The following is a 22,719-nucleotide window of genomic DNA, read 5'->3' on the forward strand; positions in this document are numbered from 1 at the left end:
GTGGCAACTGTGTGCCACCTGATATGATGCAATGAGAACGCAGCATCTCTTCTGTGGTACTTCCACAGAATACATATAACCTAAATCATACACATATTGAGGGACAACTTCAAATACCAGCAGATCCTAACCCTTTAAAGATGTCAAAGTCATGGAAAGACCAGAAAAGACACAGATGTTCCACACTGAAGGAGAGTTGAGACTTGTCACAATTAAACACAACATGTGATTCTGGACTAGAGCACGGTCTCTTTATTTGGGAGAGAGGAGAGTATCTTATGCCATAAAACCATTATTGAAGCAATTGGTAAAATATGAATGGGATCTATGGCCTAGACTATTTTATCAATGTCAAACCCATTTCTTGTGTTGATGGGAATGCTGCTCCTGTAGAGTAAAGTGCTCTTGTGTTCAGAAAGTACAGACTAAGAGATTTTGGAGTAATGGGCATCAAGTCTGCAAAGTGATTCTCAAGACACACAAACACACCAATGAATGGGAGGGAAGTCCACTTTGACCCCCACAAGACATTCATAGACATTTCTGGTTGAAGCAACTGGTGGTGGGGTTTTTTGGGGGGTTAGGGGGAGCAAGTTCTACTAGCATCTAACAGGTAGAGGCCACATGTGTTGCTAAATATTCTCCATTTTACAAGGGCCAACCCCACAATAAAGATTTATTCAGTCCAAAATATCTACAGTATTGGGGCTAAGAAAGCCTGACAGGTAGGGAAGGAAACTCTTGCCACCCCAAGCCAAGGGCTACTTCTTCGCACAGAAAGGAGGTCATTAGTGTCTTTAAATCTAATGAGATTAGAGAAGACCTAGATACTCCCACTGACCTATCAGCAACATGATGCTGTTTCTATTATAATGGAGAACTAGAACAACTGCTGAGAACATTTCCTACACCCACATACTTAACCCCCCTTCTTTTTTTCTCTGGAGATTTGGGGGTAACCTACATAAAAATTCCTTTGAGAAATGAGCTTATCTTTTTTTTTTTTTTTTTTGGACAGATAACCTAAGTCCTAATTTCTTATATATAAAACATCTATCATTTCCATTATATTAATTTATATATATCATTTAAATGCTTAAAATTTTAACCTATTTATTTCCTCTATTCCTTTACATTCATCAAAACTCAATAGGCAAAATTTCTTTTTCTGTTTCTCAATGGCTTTCTGAAGTAGTCTTTTAGTGTCTTAAAGGCAAATGGATGACCTATTTCCTCTGAGCTATCTTATACTGCTTAACTTCTTGTTGCTCTCTTCCTGAAGTAGGCTTCTAAATTCTTTACCTAGATATTTCTGTGAGGGTACATATCTTCCACGGGATCTAAAACATTATTATTTTTATTAAAGTACAAAAACACTTGGGTCAAAGTTTCATTTTTGAAAATTACTCACCCACCTAAATATTATTAATATATGTAAAGAAATTCTAATAAATTCTCACTTAAAATATTTTGGCAAATATTTCAGTAGGAGGTTAAAAAGGAAACTGAAACACTTAAGTGTTTTCTTCAGGGAATAAAATGTTATTTAGGACTTTGGTTTTAAGGCAGGGCTTTACCCATAATTACATGTTTCAAAGAAGTTCAATTTCATAGCTCTTTTGGTTTTATAAATTAGCATTTTCTTATTTTTCTCCGACATTAGCCAACACCAGTAAATAGGTCTTCTGCCTACTAGGTTATATGACCTAATTTACTTTAGGACAGAGAAACTGCTTCATAATCGGGTCAAGTACATGTACACTGCTGCCTTCTAAGCCACATTAGTAGCAAAGAAGTGACTCCAATATTTAAGTTTAAAACTAAGCTAAAAACCTGAACACAGGGATGCCTGGGTGACAGTTGGTTAAGCGGCTGCCTTCCGCTCGGGTCATGATCCCAGCATCCTGGGATCGAGTCCCACATTGGGCTCCTTGCTCAGCAGGGAGCCTGCTTCTCCCTCTGCCTCTGCCTGTGCTCATTCTCTCTGACAAATAAATAAATAAAATCTTTATTTAAAAAAAAAAACACAAAAACCTGAACACAAATGAATACAAATGGATGTAAATGAGTATCAATTAACATAAGCACATAAGTACTTAAAAATTTGTGAACACATTACTATGACTTCATCCTCACTGAAATAATCTAAAGACCAAAAAACTGGAAAAACTTAAAATTCACTCAGTGTACTTATTGTTCATAATAATACTATATTGGGACACCTGGGTGGCTCAGTTGGTTAAGCGTCTGCCTTCAGCTCAGGTCATGATCCCAGAGTTCTGGGATCCAGTTTGACATTGGGCTCCTTGCTCAGTGGAAGCCTGCTTCTCCCTCTCCCTGCTGCACCCTCTGCTTGTGCTCTCAATCTCTAACAAATAAGCAAGATCTTAAAAACATTATAATAATATTGGTATTGCAATTTTGAGAGTAATATATACTATAAGATAAAGCAAGAAAACTAGTATAAAATTCTGTAATCTTAAATTTGAAACTACCAAAATGAACTCACAATTTATTTTTCAACATGTTTCATAGTTCTGTCCAACAAAAGAGCCTAAAAGCAATGAACACACTTAGCATCCAGATCTGGGTTTCTAAATACTATTCCCACCAAAAGAACCAAGGATCCTTACATAAATGAATGCCTCCATGACTGAAACAGGTAAAATACAAGATGAGTCCCAGTCATCTTTTGTGCAGAAAGCAAGGGAAATACTCAAAGATGATGGGGTTGGGCCATGTGGCTGGCTCAGGTGGTGGAGCAAGCAACTCTTGATCTCAGCCACAGTTATGAGTTCAAGCCTCATGCCAGGTGTAGGTGTTACTTAAAAAAATAAAATCTTAGAATAAAAGATGATGAAGTTATAGCAAAAGGACACAAGAGATAAAAGGCTCACACAGGCCCAGCTTACTGTAGATACTTTTTTTTTCCAGAGTGAGAACATGCCTGTGTGTGCTCAGGGGTTGGGAAGAGGCGTGGAGGGGAGGGAGCAAGAGAATCTCAAGCAGGTTCCATGCCCAGTATGGATCCTGACATGGGACTCCATCTCAGGACCCTAACATCACGACCAGAGCTGAAATCAAGAATTGGACCCCTAACCAACTGAACCACCTAGGAGCTCCTCTAAATACATTTAAAAAGCAAAAAGTATTGAGTCTATACTATCGGAAAGAGGAAGAGAGAGTGCAAGGTAGTGGGGAAAGGAGAAAGAAAACTATTTGCAGAATCCCAGTTTTTAAATGCAGAAGAAAGAGCCATTAGAAAACTCACCCTTAAAAAAAGAAAACTCACCTTTCTACAACTGTCAGTGTAATAAATGATGCAGACAAAGATCAACAATGGATGCTAAAATGATGAAGTGAAACAGTAACGGGGAACTGGATATTTAGATGGTACCAAAGTAGCACCCAGAAGCTTACTTACTAAATTACAAAAGGAAAACTATACCTTTATTGGACAGCTGGTGATCACAACATTCATTTGGAAGTCAAACAATATTAAGAGCAGAATTACCAGGTGTTACGTAGCTTTGTAAAGCAACATACAATTATCACTTTGACTTATTCTTGCCAAAACGTTTAACCTGAACCTAATCAAGCTTGTAGACCTAATTTCCAGTGTTCTATGTCACTATATTACTTTATTTTTTTAAAGATTTTATTTAGTTATTTGATGGAGAGAGCGAGCTCACAAGCACAAGCGGGGTGGAGAGAGGGAGAAGCAGGCTCCCCACTCAGCAGGGAGCTTGAAGCAGGGCTTGATACCAGGACACTGGGATCACGACCTGAGCCAAAGGCAGACAGTCAAATGAACCACCCAGGTGCCCACTGCTATACTACTTCAATACAATAATTACCTAAAGGATGTCATCAGGAAAAAAAAATCAGACAAACTGTGAATGTGGAAAATTCTACAAAACTATGATCAGGAGCTCTTTATTTATTTATTTATTTTTTAAATTTATTTACTTGACAAAGACACAGCAAGAGAGGGAACATAAGCAAGGGGAGTGGGATCATCACCTAAGCCGAAGGCAGACGCTTAACTGAGCCACCCAGGTGCCCCTGATGAACTCTTTAAATAAAATCAGTGCCACAAGAATTTTCAAAAGACTAAGGGACTGTTCAAGACTCTAGATGTAACAACTGGGGCGCCTGGGTGGCTCAGTGGGTTAAAGCCTCTGCCTTCGGCTCAGGTCATGGTCCCAGGGTCCTGGGATCGAGCCCCACATCAGGCTCTCTGCTCCGCAGGGAGCCTGCTTCCTCCTCTCTCTCTGCCTAGTTGTGATTTCTGTCAAATAAAAAAAAAAAAAAAAAAAAAGACTCTAGATGTAACAACTAAATGATTATGGTTTGGAAGAAAAATAAAAACACTAAAAGACAATTCAGAGATAGATAGCTGGGGTAAACAGAATATGGACTAGACATCAAATAGTATCAAAGAACAGCTAATGTTTTTAAGAACTATAATCATATAACCACGGCTAGGTATGTATGTTTAACAAACGCATGCTTGGGGCATCTGGCTGGCTCAGTAGATGGGGCATGGGACTCTTGATCTTGAGGTCATGAGTTTAAGCCCCACAGTGGGTATAGAGACTGCTTAAAAATAAAATCTTAATTAAAAAAAAAAAGAAGAAATGTATGTTATCCATAACTCTACAACTGACCAACTAACTTTTTTTTATTTTTTTTTTTTAAAGATTTTATTTATTTATTTGACAGACAGAGATCACAAGTAGGCAGAGAGGCAGGCAGAGAGAGAGGGGGAAGCAGGCTCCCCGCTGAACAGAGAGCCCGATGTGGGGCTCAATCCCAGGACCCTGAGACCATGACCTGAGCTGAAGGCTGAGGCTTAATCCTCTGAGCCACCCAGGCGCCCCGTCAACTAACTTTTAAATAAGAAAAAAATTATGTATGTGGTAGGGGGAGGAGATCACATATATGCCATTACATCAAAATAATAACTTGGAATCGATCTATGAAGAGGAATATGGGTATTCATCAAACTGATGTTTTACATTTTCTTTGTATTTTGCTTTTTCATAATAAAAAGTTGAGAGGGAAGAAAACAAAGCAAAATGTTATAAATCAGCAGTTCTCAAACTGTATGCTGGGGACCCATGAAACTCTTCCAACTATTTCACAATAATAATATGTTATTTGCCTTTTTCACTGTGCTATCATTCGTACAGATGATGCAAAAGCAATCAATAATGGATAAAGCTCCACAGATACAAATGTTGTAATCCGAAGGGATACCTGCACCCCAGTGTTTATAGCAACAATGTCCACAATAGCCAAACTACTGAAAGAGCCCAGATGTCCACTGACAGATGAATGGATAAAGATGTGGTACATATATACAATGGAGTATTTCGCAGCTATCAAAAAAAATGAAACCTTGCCATTTGCAACCATGTGGATGGAACCAGAAGGTATTACATTAAGCAAAATAATCAGAGAAAGACAGTTATCATATGACCTCACTGATACATGGAATTTGAGAAACAAGGCAGAGGATCGTAGAGGAAGAGAGGAAAAAATGAAACAGGATGAAACCAGAGAGGGAGACAAACCATAAGAGACTACTAATCTCAGGAAACAAACAGAGAGCTGCTGGGGTAGAGGGAGATGGGAGGGATACAGTGGCTGGGTGACGGACATTGGGGAATGTATGTGTTGTGGTGAGCACTGTATATTGTGTAAGACTGATGAATCACAGACCTGTACCCCTGAAATACATAATACAATATATGTTAATAATTTTTGAAAAGCTTTTTTTAGGGGCACCTGGGTGGCTCAGTTGGTTAAGCAACTGCCTTCAGCTTAGGTCACGATCCTGGAGTCCCAGCATCAAGTCTCTCAGCAGGGAGGGAGTCACTTCTCCCCTCTGACCCTCTTCTTTCTCATGCTCTCTGTCTCTCACTCTCTAATAAATATTTTTTTAAAAAGCATTTTTAAAAATTTTTTTAAAAAATAGGTAAAGCTGTTGGTCACTTAGCATGAATCAAGATAGGGAGGTCCAAACTGTGTAAGTAGCCATATTCTTTACTGCCATACACTTCACAGTTTAAAAAATAAACTACCAGGTTTTATTTTTTTTTAAGATTTTATTTATTTATTTGACCGACAGAGATCACAAGCAGGCAGAGAGGCAGGCAGAGAGAGAAGGGGAAGCAGGATCCCCACAGAGCAGAGAAACCAACGTGGGGCTCAATCCCAGGATCCTGGGATCATGACCTGAGCTGAAGGCAGAGGCTTTAACCCACTGACCCACCCAGGCACCCAAACTACCAGTTTCATATAAGAAAAAGCCCTTGGGGTGCCATATGCCATACACAATTCCACACAAACAAAACCCCTCACCCAAGCATTAAAGACTACAATCTAGTGGTGCCTGGGTGGCTCAGTGGGTTTAAGCCTCTATCTTTGGCTCAGGTCATGATCCCGGGTCCTGGGATGGAGCCCCACATCGGGCTCTTTGCTCTGCGGGGAGCCTGCTTTCTCCTCTCTCTCTCTGCCTGCCTCTCTGCCTACTTGTAATCTTTGTTAAATAAAATATTTTAAAAAATATTAAAAAAAAAAATTCAACTCTTATATATCCGAAAGTACTGAAAGCAGGGGCTCAAACAGCCAAAAGGTGAAAACAACCCTAATGATGAATAAACAAAATGTGGTATATACAAAGTGTCCTTCTAAAAGACGACACAGGGAAAGAGGGAGAAGAAGGCCATGTGACAGAGTAGATACTACAAGTTACTCAGCACGAGCCAAGGAAGACCTGGAACCACCAGAAGCTGAAAGAGGCAAGGAAGGATTTCCCCCTAGAGGCTTTAAGAAAGCACAGCCTTCCCAACATCTTAATTTTGGATTTCTGGCATGTAGAACTGTGACAGAATAAATATGCTTTAAGTCAGCCAGTTTATGGCTTAAACTAACACAAACAGTAACTTTCAATATATTTATATCACCTTATCACCTAATAGAGGAGTTACCAATGGATGGCAGAGTCTGATCTTCTCACCAATAAAATGCCCTTGAACTACAGCACATACAGTATATACACACAATGTAATGTTTTTTGGCCATAAAAAAGGAATAAAATTTGGTATGTGTTATAATACAGATGGACCCCGACAACATATGCTAAATGGAATAAGCCAGACACAAAAAGGTTAAGTATTTTACGATTCCACTTATATGAGGTAACCAGAATAGGCAAATTCACAGAGACAAATAGTAAGAGTGTTTACCAGGAGTTGGAGCTGGGAGGACACAGGGGCAGTTATTTTTTAATGGGTACAGTGTTTTTGCTGGAGATGGTATGTTTTGTATAAGATAATGGGATGGTTACAAAACACCATGAATGTATTTAATATTACTGAACTGTACATATAATAAAAACTATGTTAGGTATTTTTTGTACACTTCAAAAAATGGTTACATGTAAAAAATTGACTTATATCCCTTGGAAGATAAATAGATAAATTTACTAGTAATTTTCAAATTAAAAACAGACAAAATTTGTTAGTAATTTTCAAATTAAAAAAGTAAGAGTTGCACCCCTCCCCCCAATAATAAATAAGTAATACAAATCACAGATAATGCTTTACTTACCCGTTTGGGACCACTAAAAATCTTTCTGGTGTTTTCCTTTGATTTATCTCCTTGTTTATTTGGGGGCTTCTTCAGACTTTCAGGCACTCCAGGCAAGTCCTCTGTAAAATCCAAGTTTTCTGAAAAGGCAATCAAAACTAGCTAGCTTTCTAATACTTCCAATTATCTACCAAACAACCTATGAACATTTGGGGGAGAGGCATATTCTGAGGGGGAAAAAAATAAAAGGAATAAAAGCACCACTCAGTTGACAAAATACTAACAGTATAAAGTTTCATTTTTTACCATTCTCACCCTCCCTACTCAAGAAGAAAATCAGAAACCTAGTTACTGTGTGTGTGCTTCAGTTTTATTTTGTGTAAATGGCAAAATCAATTCTTTCCTAAAATAATTGTTGGTATCTATGGACTCTTTGACATTAAAATGGTCTAGTTTAAATACACGCACACACAGTATAAGGTGGTATTCACCTTTAACATTTTTCTAGAACTTAAGTATAATGAATCATGCTGGCCTCCACAGAATGTCTGCTTACATCTACAAAAACCACATTAAAAAGAAAAAAAGATAGCTATCCTTGGCAACAGATGGAAAATGACCCCAGTACAATGTAGCTCAATGACTTGTGGGTCTTCAAAAAAAAAAATAACCAAAGAATTAGATTAATTCCTAAATGGTTATACTTAAAGGAGAAAAACAGGAGGGCTTTTTGCTAGCCCAACCCTTAAAAATGTTTGCTATTTTATACATCATATTAACACCCAAATTCCAACTTTGGGTATATCAATCAAATGGTCTCTAATTTTTAAATTTTATTTAGTAGCAACATGAAGTTTATGAAAGCGGCGCCTAATGATTTCACATTTCAACGCTTAAAAAGTTATATGACCTCAAAATATAAATTTCTGCCACAGATTTTCAATTGCTGATTAAGATAACTTGCCATCAAGGTTAGCAGTAAGAACTAAGTAAACTGCAGGGAGACAGGAGCTCAGGTTTCATACATTATTACTTATCATCCTCCTGAGAAAACAACTGTAAAGCTGTCTGCCCAGTCAGATCACATGTGACTAGCAAGGCTGCTGCAACTTCAGTTCTCCAAAAGAAATTCAAGACAGCACTAGATGAATTCTGACAATACTCTTATTTATTTTTGCAGTGGGAAGTAAGAAGTGAGCCTCAGGGACTATTCCTATATAATTCTAGTTTTAAAGACTGACTCTAATCTAACAAAACTAACTTTAAGCCAAATACAACAAAAGTAGGTAGTCTCAAGTATGACTTATTATGTACAAGTGAATCTGTATGTAAGAATACTATCAAAATTCTAACTCACCATAATGACATTTCTTATATGACTTAATAAGACAAAAGCTTTATTAAGTAAACTAATACAGAAAAACTATGTATTTGGTTAAATATATATAAATATAGCCCCTATATCCCAGAGGCTTTCACTTACTCTTCCTCACTCATCAATCAATCCACTTCACAAAGCCCTTGTCTGGCAATGACTTAATAGCAAAGCTATCGTACTTCTTTTGTCTCTCACAGTAGACTATCAACTCCTTGAGAGCCTCTAGTCATTACTGGCCCTACAACCTAAGAGACAAATTAAATGTCACCGTTAAGATGGAATAAATACTTAACCAGCACTTTTCAATTTTATTAAATCAACTCAAGAGGATGATTTTTAAGATTAAGACTTAAGATTCCTTGAGAATGTTTTAAACATTTGTTAGTTGATTAGTTTTAAGACAACTACAAAGGCTTTTCATCAATTTTAATTTTCTAATTTTTCCCTACCTACAAACCATCTATTATCAGTGTAGTTCTAAATATCCAAATCTATTATCCATCTATTATCAGTGTAGTTCTAAATCCAAAATCTACCCTAAGTCTCTATTGGATTTTCAAAGCTGAAACATTAAGATGTCTAGAACCCCTATACACACACTCTTAAAAATTCTCAAGTGCTAACAGCAGAATTAAAACAGAAACAAAAAGACTCCAATCTATAAATCAATCCTTACAATGTGGAACTTTATTAACATTTAAAATGTTATGCCTCTGGATAAAATGCTGTACTTGTACCTCAGGTAATCTGTGGTCCTACATAGTATTTCTATTAAAATTGAACATAACAAGTTAAAATTAAGTATCTAGGCAGAAGCTAAGTAACTGCTGATTTAAACCTGAAAAGCATTTATCTATAATTTTTCTTAAAGTCTTACCTGTATTATTAGCACTAGACTGACTGTCCTGGGAATTATCATTGCTTTCAGGAGGAGGCTGCAAGGAGGGGGATGGAGCTGTTTTAGTTCTTTTTTTGCTTGTCTTTCTTTCTACTTGACAGTCCTCTTCATCATCATCTTCACTTTCACTAAGATCATCAAACCCAAAATACTTAATTTTGTAATTAGAACTCCCAGAGCCTCCTTCATCACCTCCTGTCTCATCATGATCTTCAAAACCAAAAAATTCAAGTTTAACATCCTTTTTAGATTTAGTATTACTAGGTCGAAATCTAGTAGTGGTCTTAGAAGTTGCAATATCTGCCTTTTTTCTTAGACGGCCAGCTTCTCCCAAATCTGCAGGGGTCGTTGCAGTGAACTCATCCATGCTACGTTCCATAGTATCCTGTATGGTAACATTACAAACTGACAAGCAAGATGGATGTAAAACAGTGTAATCTCTAGTCCGTCCAACCGTCCCTCTAAAACTGGTCCCAGAACTTACACTGCCTTTCTTTGCCTGATTCAGGCCATCTTTATTTGATTCACTGTTTGCTTTGGCTAAGGCCTGACTGGTGCCGTCCATTAGCTTATCAAAATTTGATGCTCCTTGTGAGGATTTTGCTTTATTGGCCCTACAGTACGTCCTACAGTTGCTTGGCCTAAGAACACTTTGCACGATGTCTTCCTCAATGGCTTCATTTAGATTTTCCAACCGGTTTTTAAAATCCTCATCCTTCATCTCCAAAAGAGGATCACTATCCAAACTTAAAATACAATCTTCTGATCTGATATCTTCAAAATCATTATCCCATTCATATAAACCAGTTCTTACAGATCCCTTAATCGGAGATATTTCTGATGGAGATTCTGATCTTTTTCCAAGTTGGGAATTCCAAGTATCATTTGTTTCCTTGATTTCATCAGCTTTGTATCCAGAAGCTACAGTTGTTTCTGCACTGGGTTTCTTTGTACTATCTTCAGCATTTTTGTAAATATGGTGACTATTCTTTTCATATTCTTCACTAAAATTCTCCACTTTATCTGTAAAAATTAAAAATAAGGATAAAAAGATAAGTTACATCAATGTAAATGTTAACAAATGGGAATATCTAGCTAATTAAGAATACAGAATCAATCTTAAAATAACTAGAGTAATGTTAAATTATGAAGAAACTGATGAATGTTTACATATCTGACATTTCCCCTTCCACCTTTTTTATTTGGGTGGGGGAAAGGAGGTGAGGAAGAGGGAGAGAATCCTAAGCAGGCTAACACCCAGCACGGAGGCCTGCATAGGCTCGATCTCACAACTCTGAGGATCGTGACCTGAGCCAAAATTAAGAGTTGGACACTTAAGTGACTGAGCCATGTAAGGCTTTGCAGAGAGCTCTCATGTCTTTTAATGACCTCTCCCTAGTCATTCAAGTCCCTTAAATTAGTTAAAATTAATTCAAGAGGGGCACCTGGGTGGCTCAGTGGGTTAAAGCCTCTGCCTTCAGCTCAGGTCATGATTGCAGAGTCCTGGAGCCCCACATCAGGTTTCTGCTTGGCAGGGAGCCTGCTCCCCCCACCCCACCCCCACCCCGCCTGTCTCTCTGCCTACTTATGATCTCTCTCTCTGTCACATAAATAAATAAAATCTTTTAAAAAAATTAATTCAAAAGATTTCAACAGTGTTAAGCAACAAGATCAATTCAGAATTAAATGACTCAGCCAAATCTTCTCAGCAGTATTATAGGTTTTGCAAATAAAAATCCGTAAATTGAGATTTATTTAGTATATCTAAATAGTGTAACACAGGGGCCACCTGGGTGGCTCAGCCAATTAAGCATCTGCTTTTGGCTCAGATCATGATCTCAGGGTCCTGGAATCAAAGTCCCCCCTGGGCTCCCTGCTCAGCAGGGAGTCTGCTTCTCCCTCTCCCTCTGCTTGTATGCTCTCTCTCCCTCAAATAAATAAATAAAACATTTAAAAAAAAAGTATAACACAATAAATGACAACATTCTGGCAATGTGTTTCTCTGGGGTAAGGATGCCCATAAGGCATGCCAGCTCTGTCAAGAAACCTGTCTCAAGGTCAGGTTTCTTTTGCTATTTCTGCTTTCTACTCTTTCTCCTAATCCTAAACGCCATATACATATAACTTCAAAGATTTTTTTTCTTTTTTAACAGTAGCTCTGGTGCCTAAGTGACTACAGTGGCTTATTTATGCATATCAGTAAGTAGCAAACCTTAAACTTCCTATTCATGTTGTACTTGGGGAATTCATTTTTGCTATCTTTAATTTTTATCATCAGAAACTTTTTTTTTTTAAGATTTTATTTATTTGTTAGAGAGAGAGCAAGCAAGCACAGACAGAGTGGCAGGTAGAGGCAGAGGGAGAAGCAGGCTCCCTGCTGAGCAAGGAGCCCGCTGTGGGACTCGATCCCAGGACGCTGGGATCACAACCTGAGCAGAAGGCAGTCGCCTAACCAACTGAGCCACCCAGGTGTCCCCATCAGAAACATTTTTTGTTAACCTTTCTAAATGAGAGATGGAAATATGATTTAAACTGGTATTATGATTAATTCTCCCAGCACTCAGTGGTAGAAAAAACTGGCAAAATGTTTATGCCAAACAATAAAAGTATTTAAAAAGTGCACTTACATTTAAGAAAAGCCAATTACAGATCTCAATTAACAAGCCATCAAGTATTAGCAAAGGGATGATTACATAAATTCAATGCACGATTTTTTTTAAAAAATTTTATTTATTTATTTGACAGAGATCACAAGTAGGCAGAGAGGCAGACAGAGAGAGAGGGGGAAGCAGGCTTCCTGCTGAGCAGAGAGCCTGATGCGGGGCTGGATCCCAGGACCCCGAGATCATGACCTGAGCCGAAGGCAGAGGCCTAACCCACTGAGCCACCCAGGCACCCCCAATGCACAATTTTTATTACTACCTAATGGGTTTAAACATAATTTAACTTGTTAGATTTATACTTACCTACCTTTAGAAGGCATCTAATACCTGTTTTATTCTTAGATATTTCCCAGCAGAAGGAACTACAGTTTTCATTATCTCAGAAGTACCAATCGCTAAGCCTAAAATGCTGAAAAGCTAAAAATTAAAAGCTAATTCTGACAGCTGATACTTTAAAAGAGAAAGAATCAAAGCCAAGATTAAAGCCAAGATTAAAAACAAACGGGAAAATATACCACCACTGTTTTCACTAACAAGTGGAAAGAGCACTGGTAGTGGAGTCTGGAAACTTGTGTTGCCCTGGCTAAACTAGCTCTCTAGAGCCCAGGCAAGACCCCTAACTTCGGGAGTTTCCCTGAGGGCTTCAATTTCTCTCAAAAAGGGAAGCCACTGACCTAGACTACATTACAGAATTACTGAAGGAATTATTTCCTAATAAATAGCTTATGGGAGTACTCATATATTTAGCTACACAAAGGTCTGTGAGAGGTCATTAAATGGTATATCACATGATTTTTTTTTTTTTTTTTTAAGAGGGAGGTGGAGAGAAGTGGGACAGAGGGAGAGGGAGAGAATCCTAAAAAGAGGCTCCACACCCAGCTGGAGGCCTGGGCTCAACCTCATAATTCCGAGATCACAACCTGAGCAGAAATTAAGAGTCGATGCTTCACCAACTGAGCCACCCAGGCATCACTTTCATAACTGCAGAACATTCTACTGTCTTAATGTCACAAAATTTATTTAGGCTGTATCTAATTGTTTATGTAATAAGTATCTTTCTGACTTAAAAAGTTTCTGTGAACAATAAATGTTAGTATCCCTATTTTTAAAAAACTACTTCAGGGGGCGCCTGGGTGGCTCAGTGGTTTAAGCCGCTGCCTTCGGCTCAGGTCATGATCTCAGGGTCCTGGGATCGAGTCCCACGTCCGGCTCTCTGCTCTGAAGGGAGCCTGCTTCCCTCTCACTCTCTCTGCCTTCCTCTCTGCCTACTTGTGATCTCTCTCTGTCAAATAAATAAATAAAATCTTTAAAAAAAAAAAAAAAAAAAACCTACTTCAGGGGTGCCTTGGTGGCTCAGATGGTTAAGCGTCTGCCTTCAGCTCAGGTCATGATCCCAGGGTCCTGGATCAAGCCTCACATCAAGCTCCCTGGCGGGGAGCCTGTTACCCCCTCTCCCTCTAATGCTCCCCCTGCTTGTGCTCTCTTGCTTTATCAAGTAAATAAATAAAATCTTAAAAAAAAAAACAACAAAAAAAACCTACTTCAAGTTTCACTTTTATTACTCCCATCTCTCCTACAATCAGAGAGAATACATGTTGTTACTATAACATGTATTTATTCCCATAAATAAGCTATCTTTCATATGCCTAACTTGTTGTGAGCTTACACATAATCTATTTTAAGTACAAAAAGTAATAAAGACTCCTATGGAAAATATTCTCACTGAAAGTTATAAATTGGGGCACCTGGATGGCTCAGTTGGTTAACCACCAGACTCTTTGGTTTTGGCTCAGGTCAGGACCTCAGGGTATTGGGATCAAGCCAGATCAATTCTACGCTCAGGGCAGTCTGCTAATCCTTCCCCCACCCTGCTCATGTTGTTCTCTCTCAAATAAATATATAAAACCTTTTAAAATAAATAAAAGTTGGGGCGCCTGGGTGGCTCAGTGGGTTAAGCCTCTGCCTTTGGCTCAGGTCATGGTCTCAGGGTCAGGGATCAAGCCCCACATCAGGCTCCATGCTCTGTGAGCCTGCTTCTCTCTCTCTCTCTCCCTGCTCCCCTTGCTGGGCTCTCTGTGTCAAATAAATAAATAAAACCTTAAAAGAAAAAAAAAATTAACTACATAAACAGAAATGTATTCCTAGCTAAGTTTAGGAGTTAAGTGAATATGTGCCAACTGTGCCACTTTCAGGCTAAAATGAGGCCTTAAGAAGTTCAGGCCATTTCTTTAGCAAAACAGTGAACAAGATCTTTCTGAAGGGCAAGTTGAACAGATAAAAGACAATATATTTAAGCGTATTTTACAGGATACAGCATCACATGAATGCAAATTATCATAGGTATTAACACTTTGCCACAACACAGGACCTATTTTTTTATATTTTTGTAATTTTTTAGCAAAACTTTTCTTAGTGGGCTCTAATGTGTAAGTTCATCAATACTCCCTTGTGTGTCCTGTGTCTACCTGCTTCATACAAGGAATCTAAAACCACATTCTAAGGCTTACTGTTCCTCAAGCCAGAGGGTCAAGACTGGATGTGCAGAAAGTTCTCAATTCAAGACTTAATCAGCATCATCTGCTATTAGATACTTAATAAATGCCTTTTAACATCACTGGATTTTATTTTTAAAATGTATTCATTTAAGTAATCTCTACACCCAATGCGGGGCTCCAACTTACAACCCCAAGATCAGGAGTCATACACTCTTCCGACCAAGCCAGTCAGGTGCCCCAACATCACTAGATTATATCTAGTATCACTAGATACTCAATCTTTTATACGTTAGGTAAGGAGGGAATTTATCTTAATGAAGAAAACTACATGGAATTTGAGAAGCATAGGGTTAAACCACACAGCTAAACCAATAACTAGATATTTTAAAATTTGGCAAGCCATATTCTTTCTCTAGGACTCATACTGCTTATCTAAAACACAGTAAGCAACCTCACATAAAAGATTAATTAAATGATCATTATTCCCTTAAGGATTCTTAAGTCTGAAGGGAAATGGATAATTCTCTTAAAAACACTAATATCCAAGTACTTACAATAATAGTATATATAGTTTTATAAAGGAAAAAAATAGGTGGGATGATTTAAGGCTTCTGTGAATATACTTTCTGAAGTATTTAAGAAGTTGGGAAGTAAGTTTGAGCAGAGATTTATGAATGGGTTTCACAGGTTCTTTATACTTTGTGAACTGTATGAAAATGTGCACACATTTTTCAGGGATAGTATGTATAGTTTCAGCAAGTTTTCAAACTAAAATATATTTTTATTGGTTTAAAGGACAAACAGAAGGAGCAAAACATATGCAGGACATCAGTGTGTGTTGATTGTGGAAGTTTGAATCTATGCAAAGACAAATTATTCAATAAAGGGTACTGAAACATGGGGGAAATAAAGTTGACTTTTTTTTTAACCTCAAATATTAAAATATATTCTAGATTAAGACTTGAATACAGAAAATGAAACTAAACACATATTATAAAATAAATTTTAAAGAATACGTTACCCTGGAATGGGGAAGTTCTTTCTCAGATACAAAGCTCATAATCCATATTAATTTACATACAATCTAAAATTTCAGCATGTTAAAGTTAAAGGAAACAATAAAATCTGAAAAATGTAAGTGTACCTATTATTACCAAAAATGGGGTTAATTTCCTTAATTTAAAAAGAACTCCTATAGGGGTCGCTGGGTGGCTCAGATGGTTACGCGTCTGCCTTCTGCTTGGGTCATGATCCCGGAGTCCTGGGATCAAGCCCTGTGTCAGGGTCCCTGCTCAGAGAGGAGTCTACTTGTCCCTCTTCCTCTGTCTTGCTCGTGCTCTCACTCTCTCTCTCTAAATAAAATCTTTAAAAAAATAAATAAAAGGAACTCTACACATCCAGATGCATTAGAGACCTAAATATGGAGAAAATGCAAAGTTTTTTTTAGTATACAGGAGTATATCTTTATGACCTCAGGCAGGGAAAATTTTCTTCAACAAGATACAAAAAACATTAACCATACAGGAAGAAAATTTTAATTTTATCAAAATTAAATCTGTCCATAAAACAACACTATTTAAGAGAACTACCTGCTCCTGTGCACAGGCTTTCTCTCTAAAATAAATAAATCTTTCAAATAAATAAAATAATTATCAGCAATCCCACATGGTTCAGCATAACAGACACATGTATAGCAACATCACTGCAAAACAATGAAATGTAAATATTCATTAGCAGGCCAGACAATAAAGTGGTCTGCTTATACAAATAAATACTTCAGGGGCGCATGGGTGGCTCAGTGGGTTAAAGCCTCTGCCTTCAGCTCAGGTCATGATTCCAGGGTCCTGGGATCGAGCCTCGCATTGGGCTCCCTGCTCAGCAGGGAGCCTGCTTCCTCCTCTCCCTCTGCCTGTCTCTCTGCCTACTTATGATCTCTGTGTGTCAAATAAATAAAATCTTTAAAACAAAAATACATCAGAGCAACAAAAATAAAACTATACTTCTGTAGGAGCATATCTTAGTATAACCACTACAAAGGATAATTTGGTAATATCTTTCATTTTTTAATTTTTTTTAAGATCTTATTTATTTATTTGACAGAGAGAGAGAGAGAGAGAAAAAGAGTGCTAGCGCATGCGCACAAGTAGGGAGAGCAAGGCAGAGGGAGAGGGAGAAGCCAGCTCTCCACTGAGCAGGGAGCCTGATGTGGGGCTCAGTTCCACGACCCTGAGATCAGGGCCTGAGGTGAAGACAGACGCTTAACCGACTGAGCCACCCAGGTGCGCAGTAGTAGCTTTTAAAATTAAAAATCTACACGTTAAAGAAATGAACTTACCATAGAGCCAGCAGTTTTATTTATAACTATTTACTCTATAAATAATAAGCACGAAACAAAGTAAGTAACAAGGAAACTCACTACAACTTTCCTGGTTTTTGCCTTCATAAACAATACAAACACCTATCAATAAAGAACTAAATTATCATACAGTCACATATCTAAATACTATGTAGTTATTTAAAAAGAATGAGGCAGATCTACATTATGTACAGATAAGGTTGCCCTGAGGGATGGGGATGATGGAAAAGACTTTCCTGTCTGTCGAATTGTATACTGTCTAAAAATAGGCTGTTCAAAAGTTTAAAACATAATAATAACTGGCAAAGGTACATATTATATACCTTAAAGACTGACAAAAGTACAGGGCGCCTGGATGGCTCAGTTAAGCGTAATGATCTCAAGGTCCTGATTGGGTCGACTGCTTAAAATTCTCTCTCCCTTTCCTGCCCCCCACAAAAAGAGTAACAATGGTATCAGACACAGGGCTGGATCCCACTACCCCAAGATCAGACACCCAACCAACTATGCCACTCGGGTATCCCTGGAATCCTTATCTTTTAAATAATTATATTTATGGGGCGCCTGGGTGGCTCAGTGGGTTAAAGCCTCTGCCTTCAGCTCAGGTCATGATCCCAGGTCCTGGGATCAAGCCTCACATCGGGCTCTCTGCTCAGCATGGAGCCTGCTTCCTCCTCTCTCTCTGCCTACTTGTGATCTCTGTCAAATAAATAAATAAATATTAAAAAAAAAAAGAATTATATTTATGTAGGGAATTTGCTTCAAAATAATCCATTATAAAAAGAGAGAAGGTAGGGATAAAAATAAGACAAGACTGACTATGAATTGTTTACTGAAGCTACATAACAGACACATCTGCGTAACTGTATGCTAGTTGCTATAGACTAGTAACATATATATACACATATATATACATATATACAACATATATACTTCTTCCACCATCTTATAAGAAAGTAAAGATATTTCCTTTTACTTTCACCAAACACATCATTACACAGGTGAGAAAAAAGAGGTTCAGAGAAGCCAATGACAGCAACAGTTATCAACTAAGCCAATGTCCAAAAGACCTCATAAAAAAGCTCAGTTCTATTACATTAAACTACCTAGAGGGACAGTCGCTAAAAACTGCAATACTGGGCATGGACCCTGCTTGGGATTCTCTCCCTCCCTCCCTCTCCCTTTGCCCACCCCCGCCCCCACCCGGGCAAACAAGACTTGCTCCACCTCTCTCTCCTAAAAAAAAAAAGAAGAAAAGAAAAGGAAAAAAGTACACAATGTTATATGTTAATTATATCTCAATAAAACTGAGGGAAAAACAAAGTTGAACTATATTTATACTTACTAAGCCCTAAGTATATGTCCCATACTGTTATAAATACTTTCTACATATAAATTCATTTAAATACTCTCTACATATTAATTCATTTGACTAATAGCAACCATGTGAGGTAGGCACTATTATTACAAGTTCATAAGACTTTATAAACAATTACAACACCCAAAAGCTCTGAAAACTAAGTTTTCTCATAATACATTCTGAAGCAAAACCTGACCTCACCTAAGTGAGACTATTCAAATAAATAAAAATACTTTGGAATGTATTTTCTTTTTCTGAACAACATGGTCTTCGATTAGAGTGCCACCTCAGACTCTGATAGGCAATATTAATGTAAAATATATACACTTCCTATATTCCAAAATCATCCTAAATTCCAAGACAAATCTGGCCCCAAAGGTTTCATATAGGGAAATGTGAACCTGTACCCCATTTTGCAAATTTAATATAACAGATATAAGTAAGTTACTAGTTGATAGTCATAGAGTTATTAAGTGGTAGTTGAAAAATAAAGCAACTTAAAAAAGAGAACAAAAATACGAAAGCAACCCAAGTCTCTATCAACAATGACCCATTTAAGGAATTTACAGCACATAGATACTGACATAACCATGCAGCAGTATTTTTCTTTTAAGCCCTAACCCTAAAACATACAGCATTCATATTTGATAAATTACACACTAATAATTGTGCTAATAATATACGAGAATTTTTAAATACCTAGAGCATGACAATCACAGAGAATTCTTAGAAGTTTAAGTAGATATACATTTTTATACAAAGAATCATGAAAAGGATGACCATTAAAAGGCTAAGCATAAGTATGTTCATAAGGATAAAATTCTGAAGGGGAGGTGGTAAAGAAATATCATTTCAAAAGAGAAAAGGAGTACTGTAAATCATCTGGCTGTTAAAAAAAGAACTTGTTCTTTTAGTATTTTTTAATATATGAAGTAAACAGTAAATAATTACAGCATTGCAAGTAACAAAGAGATTATGATAAAAGGCAAGAGAGCAGTTATTCTGGGGCTGAAGGAAAGGACAGATGGAAGAGATTCTTGAGTGGTTGCCAAAACTCTATTTCTTAATGTGGGTGCTGGTCATAAGGGCGTTGCTCTCATAATTCATTAAACTAAGCATATTGTTATACATTACATTGTGTGGTTTTCTGTATCTGTGTTTTATTTTACAATAAAAAGGTTAAAAAAAAAATCACTGATACCCTGAATGTTAGTTTTATTTTAAAACTGTATTATTTTATAGGAAATTATACCCTTTGCAACCATTTAAATTTATGATCAATGTTTTCATGACCAGCGATCCCCTCCTAGGTACTTATCCAAGAGAAATGAGGACATATGTCTAACAAAAACCTAAATGTGAGTTTATAGCAGCTTCACTCATAACTGCCCCAAACTGAAAACAATCTAAATGTCCTCCAACTAATGAATGAATTACAGTACATATATAACAGAATACTACTCAGCAATTAAAAAGGAATGAACTACTATTACATGGAACAGTCTTTAAAAGCATTATGCTAACTCAAAGACACCAGACTGATAAGGCTATATACCGCATGATTCCATGTATAGGACATTCTGAAAAAGATAAAAACCACAGAGACATAAAACAGATCAGTGAATGCCAGGGGCTGGAAGTAAGAGAAGGAACGAACCAAAAAGGAGCATGAAGGAACTTTCGAGATAACAGAAATATTCTGTTATCTTGGTAATAATTACACAAATGTATATATTTCCACAGAACTTAGCAGTTTTGTTTTAAGATATTACATCAAGTATTTTCCACGTGTCCTGCCAGATCCATTCTCCACCCTGGTCTTAGCCCTCTCAGGAGGCTGACCAGTATCAAAGTTCCCTTACTTCTTCTACTGGGTTCTACCCATGAGGACCCCCAGCAGGACAAAGGAGGGAAGGAGGAAATTTAGGTTCAGGTACATTACCCCTCCAGCACTTTGCTTATGAAGCCCCTCAACAGAAGGATACTGTTCCTCTTAAGGTGGCTTCCACTATAAGGCTCAGATGATTTCTTGTCCCTGTGAAAATGGGTGATAATAGCTTCACTGCCGCTAACCAAGCCTACACCATTTTTTGTGCTTTCCCTAACATTCTCCCCACACCTTTCTAAATAGCTCCTTTATATTTTCCTGATGTTAGCCTAATTAGGACATGCGACCTATTTCCAGTGGGAACCTTGACTGATAAATCAAGACTAGAACTTAAAAAAATATATGGGGAGGGGTGCCTGGGTGGCTCAGTGAGTTAAGCATCCAGCTCTTCGTTTTGGCTCCGGTCATGATATCATGGGTCCTGGGCTGCATTAGGCTCCATGATCAGCAGGGAGTCGGCTTGAAGATTCTTTCCCTTTGTCCCTTCCCACCATGTGCACACACGTACACACTCTGTCCTCTCTCTCTCTCAGTAAATCTTTTACATATATAGGGTTCAAAAACTGCTATAGGAAAATTTGGTTTTAAAGTATGCTTCTCACCTCTTTCTCTGCGTCATGATCCAAAACGTAAACACATCTTGTGATCTACCTTCTCCTGAATGTTAATACTCAAAATGTATCTGTACTTCTTTCCAATTTCATAATCCAAAAATAAGCACCACCACCACCCAAACCCTTATGTCTAAAGCATGCAGGCTTTGGTGATCAGGACACTCACATATACCTGGGGATTCATTCCCTCAACCGATTCTGTGCCCTGACTACACATGCCTGTTCTTCTGCAGCCCCTTTAAGTATCTGAGAGTAAGATACTTTGGGGTCACAGGTATGCTAGCTCCCCAGAGCCTGTTTATAAAATTATTACTCCACCCTCTTATAAAAGCCCATTCTTTTGAGGCTTGGGCCACTTAGCTAGTTACCCTCTAATCTTCCTCTTACCTGTCATCTAACAACCTCTTATTCTTCATTTAAGGGTTTTACACAGGGTTTATAACCTACCTCTCATGCCAGTCTTGCTACCATGCTGAATTCCACCAAATCCCAATCTCCTGACCTCACAGTTCTTTAACCTTCTCCCATCTGTAGTCTTCTACATTCCAGCTCAGGCACCAATTCTCAGGTTCATGAAGCAACTTGTCATGTCCCAGAAAGCTTCACCTCTTAAATATTAAAATCAGATTGGATAGGGGCGCCTGGGTGGCTCAGTGGGTTAAGCCGCTGCCTTCGGCTCAGGTCATGATCTCAGGGTCCTGGGATCGAGTCCCGCATCGGGCTCTCTGCTCAGCAGGGAGCCTGCTTCCCTCTCCCTCTCTCTCTCTCTCTCTGCCTGCCTCTCTATCTACTTGTGATCTCTCTCTGTCAAATAAATAAAATACTTAAAAAAAAAAAAATCAGATTGGATAGTTTTGGGTATCTTTGTGGTCGTAGGTTGTGACTGAGAGGTGAAGCCACTTCTATCCAAAGTGGCTTCACATCTCAATCACAGCCTACCAACTATCCAACCTGTTCTAGTAACCCCATTCTTGACTTCTATTTAATAAGACTCTTAGTATACTGACCCCTCTTCCCTCCTTTCTCCTATCCACCAGCCTTGCCCAGATCCTAAACATTTTAAATTCTACAGTCCATCATTTCAGTCACTCTCTGGACAATACCCTAAATTCTTCCTTCTCTATCTGTTCACACCATATCTTGTTAGACAAAAATGACAATCCAGGATAATCTAATTTTCCTTTCCAATATTCTACATTCTGTGCAGGTTCATGGCTAAAGGTGGGAGGAGGGGCACAAACATAATGAGTAAGTTAGAAACCTTGAGTTTCTAATGATACTATCTTCACTAAGGTCTTATTAATATCCAAAATTGTCTCTATATAGCTTCTTCCTTCCATTTTCTGCAACATCAATTTAAACCCTTTGTTCCTTCCTTCACTCCAGCCCCTGCATTTCTTGTCCTTCTTTCCCACTTCCAGAGATAACCTCTTCTATCATTTCATGGGGGAAAAAATGCTTTCCTCCA

The 22,719-nt window shown here is 38.0% G+C and overlaps 1 protein-coding gene across 2 annotated transcripts in view; it reads right to left on the reverse strand.

Moving 5' to 3' along the window:
• The window catches only part of WAPL (WAPL cohesin release factor), an 84,178-nt gene that overhangs the window by 48,531 nt on the left and 12,928 nt on the right, over positions 1–22,719 (reverse strand). Inside the window, exons 3-4 of one of the 2 annotated variants that reach the window (XM_046027194.1) lie at positions 9,855–10,898; positions 7,621–7,721 (exon numbers count right to left, since the gene is read on the reverse strand). In XM_046027194.1, coding sequence (XP_045883150.1) covers positions 7,621–7,721; positions 9,855–10,898 — 1,145 coding nt within the window. Of the gene's footprint in view, positions 1–7,620; positions 7,740–9,854; positions 10,899–22,719 lie in introns of both variants that reach the window. The other variant, XM_046027193.1, reaches the window with a different exon arrangement.

This window comes from Meles meles, chromosome 13, assembly GCF_922984935.1.
Source record: "Meles meles chromosome 13, mMelMel3.1 paternal haplotype, whole genome shotgun sequence".
Lineage (NCBI taxonomy): Eukaryota > Metazoa > Chordata > Mammalia > Carnivora > Mustelidae > Meles > Meles meles.